We start from the raw sequence: 6,555 nt of genomic DNA, 5'->3' as shown, positions 1-6,555 counted from the left end.
GAAATGAACCAGGAATAATCATGGCCATGCCCCCGGCCGCTCCTAGCATTGGAACCAGGACAAACGATCACATTAGTGCCGGTCCGAAAAACAACCGGGACTAATGCTTAGGACGAAAGGCATATTTTCTACTAGTGGTGGTAGGGAGTCAACTCCAGCGGGGGTCAGGTGCTGACACCCAATCCCTACAAGGATTAGTTCCACTAGGGGAACTAATCTCTTGTAACCGAACGAGGCCTTAATGTGACACAAGAGACTTAAGTGAATAAGACATGTTGTTGCGTCTATACATATACACAAAATTTCATAGCTTTGCTACCCTGGGAGAAATGTCCAATGGTGTTTGTCATGTTCTTTATTCAGAACTAACTTCTAACCTATCAAGAATGCCAGTCTTAGTTCGAGAGAAGAAAGGCATGATAAAATATCTATACATGGCAAGTGTACGATACAACTGGCTCATCCCCATCACTAAAGGCACATGTTTATTTATTCTAAATGCATGAAAAATGATATATAGATCCACCAATAGTTATATATGATATGAGGGAGGGATCATTATGTAGCATAAGGTGACATCTTTGTCGCATGTTTGGTGTAATCGGCTTTGATCTTCATCAGCCTCACAACCACATTACTCATAGTCATTCTCTTGTCAGGCGAGTCAGTGGTGCATGCCAAGCCTAGCTCAAATAGCGACTCAAGAAAGCCATTGTACAAGCCACAACCAGAAAGAGAGGAGCCTTGCAATAGCTGGCCATCGATGACCTGGACAATCTCTTTAGGAAATGCTTGATGAACCCATTGCCTAATGTTTAGTTGTGCGCCGAACATAGCATCGATGGGTCTCCTTCCAGTGAAGACTTCAAGGATCATGATTCCGTAACTATACACATCGCTCTTCCGTGATGCTTTTCCAAGCAACCCGTACTCTGCTCAAGAAAAATATAAATGGAAATTAAGTCCTATATGTGTTGTTTTTGGTGAAGCCATACATATCAATGGTTTAATGAGTACTTGGTTGAGCAAGATAATAAGTGCTAGATAATTATTTACCTGGTGCCATGTACCCAACTGTTCCAGGCATGCTTGTACTTGTGATGGAGTTGTCATCCAGAAGCAATCTTGCAATCCCAAAGTCCGCCACATGTGCCGTCATCTCCTCATCGAACAACACATTGCTAGGTTTTAGGTCACAATGCAATATCAACTCGTGGTGCTCATGGTGTAGATAATTCATTGCCATGGACACATCAAGCATGATTCCCAACCTTTCAAGAAATCCTAAGCACCCTATACTCTGAGACTGGTGTAGGAGTATATCTAAGTTTCCATTGGGCATGTACTGGCGCACTAGTGCTCTGAAGTCAAGGTTGGAACATGTGTTGAGTATCTTTATTAGGTTGCGGTGTCGCACCATGCGAAACACTTGACACTCGACATCAAAACTTCGGATGGCCTGCTCTAGCTGCATGTCAAGAACTTTTATTGCCACAACCAAGCCATTATTCAATCTTCCCTTGAAAACTTTTCCAAAGCTTCCGGATCCCAAGATGCTATCTTCACTAAAATTATTGGTGGCCCGGATGAGCTCATGATAGGAGACAATTTGATGCCCTATGGCATCTGTTGGTTCAACGCTAGCTTTTTCATCACCTTTCTTAAGTTCCTTTCGAGTCCATAGGAATAAAAAAAGGGCTATGATGCCAAAAGCTAATGCAAGTGTTGGGAGTAGAAATTTAAGCAAGTGTCTTTTAGTTGAGGGAGATCTATAGAGGCATGGCTGAAATCTTAGGTGTGTGGCCCCACATAGCCCGACGTTGCCAATCAAAGATTGTGAGGTGAGGTTTAAGAAAATACCTCCCTGGGGTATTTGGCCTTCTAGACTATTGAATGAGAGGTTTAAGGTTGTCAAGTAGGTAAAGTTGGCAAGGAACATGGGAATTGTGCCAGAGAGATTGTTGAATGAGAGGTCTAACGATGCTAAACCTTTCAGTTTTTCCATTGGGCCTGGAATTGAGTTATTGAAAGAGTTATGTGACATATTTAGGTAGGTTAGCATACTAAGTTCTCCCAATGAATTTGGGATGCTTCCTCTCAAGAAGTTGGAAGAAATGTCCATGTAATTTGTTTGTCTTAGTCCAGAAAAATCAGTTGGTAGTGGACCAACGAAGCAATTATGAGAAAGATCTAGTTTGATAAGTTTATCTAGGTGAAAAAAGGTCATGGGTATCATCGAACTTAAATGGTTATTGGACAAGTCGACGTATTCTAACGAACTTAGATTACCAAAGTTGTTTGGTACAGATCCTAAAAGTTTGTTTCCTTGGAGAAACAAACGTTGTAGGCTCCCAAGCTTACCCATTTGTGTTGGGATAGGGCCTAACATTTCATTGTGAGAGATATCGAGCCATACCAGATTCTCCAACAAAGTGATGGATTCTGAGATTGGCTCGGTGAACAAGTTGTTACTAAGATCTATCCGTTGAAGGTTTGTTATGTTTGAGATCGATGTAGGAATTCCACCTGTTAACTTGTTGTATCCTGCAGCAAAAGTGATTAACTGTGAACTGAGGTTCCCCATATGACCATGGAGGATGCCGGTGAAATAATTAGACTGTATCACAAGGATTTGAAGTTCCCTGCACTTGGAAAGAGATGATAAGAAGTCTAGGTTTCCATCTAAATTGTTGTTTGACAAATCAAGTGTATTTAGAGCTGAATTTTTTCCAATTGTTGTTGGTACTTGACCGGACAATTGATTACTTCCCAAAGCAAGGAAATACAAATTGGATAGGTTTCCAAGGGAAGGTGGAATTTTACCTGTCAATTGGTTGCCTCCAAGGTACATATACGAGAGTTCATGCATAAGACTTAATTCTGATGGAATCTCTCCTGTGAGGTTTCCGTTCGAGATGTCTAGATCAGTAAGACTAGTGATATTGCTAAGAGCAACTGGGATTGAACCAATGAGGCCACTAAAACCCAAGAATAGTTGTTCAAGGTATGGCAAATTGGCTAACCATCTTGGCAAAACATCCACAAAGGAATTTCCACCTAGATCAATTACCTGTAGGTGCTGGCATGATGCCAACCCTACTGGAAATCGACCATAAAAATTGTTATCATCTAGCGAAAATTGTTGCAACATTGGGAGATTGAAACTTTGATTCCTCGGAAACATTCCAGTTAAGTTACCATTTCCTGTGAGTATCATAATTTGTAGACTAGACATGTTGTAAATGGCTTGTGGCACTAGGCCAGAGAATTGATTAATTTGTAGGCTGAAGAACCGAAGCATAGATAGAGTTGCAATGGTGTGTGGTATAGGACCTGACAGGCTATTATTTCCAAAATCTATGCCCGTCAAGGAAGGAGTGTTATTGAACAAATACGGTGGAATTTGACCAGTTAAGTCATTTGCAGCTAGAGCAATCACCTTAAGGTTGTGCATATGCAACAACATCTCGAAAGGTATCTGCCCCCATAGTTTGTTCAGAGATAGACCAATGTACTCAAGCCTTGTGAGGTTCCCTAGGGAAGTAGGTATAGCATTTGACAGGCTATTTCTTGAGAGACGGAGATACCTAAGACGATGTAGCCTACCAAGTTCGGCTGGAATGGAGCCCGTGAGGTTGGCGCGAGTGAGATTAAGGACAGAAAGAAAAGAGAGGTTACCAATATGAGGCGCCAAAGACCCAGCGAGAGGCACACCGTTGAAGGATAGAGCGGTGACGCGTTGCCTATGCCGGCTGCACGAGACACCAACCCAGTGGCAGAAAGATGTGCTAGGGGTCCAATTGCGGGCAAGGATACGGTGAGGATCGGCGAGCTGGGCTTTAAAAGCTTGCAGCGCGGCAAGGTCGGTGTGGCTCCCGCTGCCGGTGGTCGGACTAGGAGAGAAAGCCGAGAAGGCTGAGAGCAGTACGAGTGTGAAGATAGGAATAGGAGAAGAAATGAATGGAGCGGCCATTGAGCTATTGGTGGCTCAGCTGTTTGCTTGTGTGGCTATGTGTGCATGGAACAAGGGTAGTAGTGATGAATATATAGGGGATTTCCGCCGAACGTCAGCCTTTTGTGGGTCACAAAGTGCATCCCATTCACCGGATTCCAGGAAGGAGCACGCGCAGCCCGGCAACACGCAGTGGTATTCACAATGCGGAGCTATCGAAGCTTGACCCGGAGACACACTAAATAAACACATCCAGGAAACATCCTCTGTACCCAGTCAACTTTGCAATTCACCTTTAATGCAAGAAAGTTTCTCTTTGGCATAAGGGCAGCATATATAGTAAAACAATTCACCTTTAATTCTCTCAGCTGGATATATACTTTATAATTAATATTTATGCAAGTGCGGAAGGATGAAAACGTCCAAGCATATCTATTCCAACTTTCCAAATTCCACTTACTCCACTTGTATATTTACTCGGTCATACAGCTCATATGTATAGCTTCATCTTGGCCATCTGATAGGGACAGCCACCGTGTGCCTTGGAGCACTCACAATACAACGCACTAGAAGTGTCTTCTTTCCAAAAGGGTGGCACGTTAGAAAATGCCATTACGTGACCAGACTTCTCAATCTTTGACAGCCGACTGACTTCTCACGCACTACATATCCTCTTTTAAAACGTCTGCTATAATAGAATTTTAACCAAAGTGTTTGAATTTCTAAATAAAGATGGCTCCATATAACTTTAATCGGCATGTTTTGGCTGGCACGAAGAAATAGCTGCTACCTTCCCTAAGAAAATCTTTCAGGTCACAAGCACAACTGATCCATCAGTACGTAAAAATTGTTGTACTTCTTCAGGAAAAGAAGTACAATACAATCAATTAAGATAGATACTTGGAATCGTGGCATAGAATTCCAATTGGAAGTTGGATGCAGACATTCGTGCGGTCCAATACAATCCAGCAGCAAAATTATATATGTGCTCTACCATCAAACCAAAATGATACTAGGAAAGTTCAACGTGTCTCTTGTAGCAGGACATGAATTGTACATGGAGAGATGTCAAGGGAAAAACAAGGAACATATGTGCTTTCATTTCAATCATTCCGAGGATGCATGTCAAGGACTGAAATTGTTGAAAGTCTGTTCAACAGCCAGCGGCTTATGCAGTGTCCCGCATGAACAGCAAGCGGGCAGTGCAGACATCTCTTTTGCCCATATACTCTTGATTTTTTCTCTCCTTTTTTTTTCTTTAAAAAGAGGAATATATTAATATCAAGTAGATATCAATTACATCCAGCCTTTGCACCAATAAGATGTCAAAGAACATCTAGGATGCACACAGTTCAAAACGAAAAATACATAGAGAAGAAGAAGTTCGACAAGCGCAAGATCAAGTGTCACAATTGTGGCATCATGGAGCACTTCAAGTCGGAGTGCAAGAATCCCCCAAAGGAGAAGGCGCTCATGGCCCAGCAAGGAGATGAAGGTGACATGATGTTGATGTGTGAACTCGTGGACGAGGAGGATCCAGTTCTTCAAGGGTCGGCTAAAGAAATTGTCGCGCTCCGTGAAGGAAAAGTTTTCTCTCAAGATCATGATTCGGAAACTCGTGTCGATGCTATGGATGCGGGGGGTGATTCCGAAACTTACATCAATGCTACGGGTGTAAGTGCTATCTTTGCAGGAGCCAAGGAAGCGCTCATTGCATGCGCTCGGCCGTGGAGAAGCGGCCTTGTTACAAACATGAGGGGTGATTCCAAAATTCGTGTCGAAGCTACTGACGCGATGCATAAGTCTGAAATTTGTGTCGATGCTACGGACACGAATGTCACTTCGACATACGTGGCGCCTGAAGACCATGAATCAAAGTATGCTGATGCAAAAGTAGGCACATGCGCACCAGCCTTGTCATGTTGTCCAGTAACAGACAAAGACATGGTGTCAGAAGTACACCACACACCTGTGATGGTGCCGGAAAACCATAGCACACGACGAGCTATGCCGTTCGGACCTGATGAGAATCACGCCGTGTCAGAGGATGGAAAAGCGAGGGAAAAAGGTTCACTCCCGGCTGTGGCTGTGGAGATTCCAGATTTTGGACCGCGAATACATGGACGAGCTGCCGTCCGGTCTGCTACGGTCGCTCGGCCAGAAGACCCGAAGCTGGTTGTCCCGATCAGCAGCAAGGGAGGTGGACTAGGCTGTAGTATCCTACGTAGTAGTAGCAGTACGTCTTCAGCAATAGGGCATGGAGCAGGATGTAGTGGATTTGTTCCATCACATGAAGAAGCTCTACAAGTAGTTCATATGACTGGAGGGAGCACATGCAACGCAACAAGTGATCCAAATGAAGGGTCAGGGATACTAGGAAGCCTAGTTCGGGATGGAATTTTTGCAGCAGAAATTTTCATCTCGCCTCCGACAATAATGGAGGAAAGGACACCACCACTGTATCCATAAAGCTACAGCCGGTGTTTCATCCATATCCGGATGATACTCTTTGGACGATTGACCCGGTAAAGATCAAAGGAAGTGGGCGAAGGTGTCTAGCAATTGCCGAGAAACCGGCAGATTTTGAAGACGCAAATATGAAG

The 6,555-nt window shown here is 43.6% G+C and overlaps 1 protein-coding gene across 1 annotated transcript; it reads right to left on the bottom strand.

Moving 5' to 3' along the window:
* Nucleotides 1–257: 257 nt before the first annotated feature.
* LOC123395162 (probable LRR receptor-like serine/threonine-protein kinase At3g47570) lies at nucleotides 258–4,012 on the bottom strand. The gene is made up of 2 exons (XM_045090100.1): nucleotides 1,057–4,012; nucleotides 258–932 (listed from the first exon to the last, which is right to left on the bottom strand). The coding sequence occupies exons 1-2, from the start codon at nucleotides 3,971–3,973 to the stop codon at nucleotides 559–561; spliced, it is 3,291 nt and encodes a 1,096-aa protein (XP_044946035.1). The 5' UTR covers nucleotides 3,974–4,012; the 3' UTR covers nucleotides 258–558.
* Nucleotides 4,013–6,555: the final 2,543 nt, after the last annotated feature.

The sequence above is a fragment of the Hordeum vulgare genome, chromosome 5H, assembly GCF_904849725.1.
Source record: "Hordeum vulgare subsp. vulgare chromosome 5H, MorexV3_pseudomolecules_assembly, whole genome shotgun sequence".
In the NCBI taxonomy this organism is placed as follows: Eukaryota; Viridiplantae; Streptophyta; class Magnoliopsida; order Poales; family Poaceae; genus Hordeum; species Hordeum vulgare.
Note: the sequence above shows the minus strand (reverse complement) of the source record. Positions and strands in the feature narration are given on the sequence as shown.

Excerpts from the sequence above, each read along its gene's own strand:
- LOC123395162 (XM_045090100.1), bottom strand. The coding sequence starts at position 3,973 with ATGGCCGCTCCATTCATTTCTTCTCCTATTCCTATCTTCACACTCGTA. Across the intron at positions 933-1,056 it reads AGTTGGGTACATGGCACCAG|AGTACGGGTTGCTTGGAAAA; the intron begins GTAAATAATTAT and ends TTTCTTGAGCAG.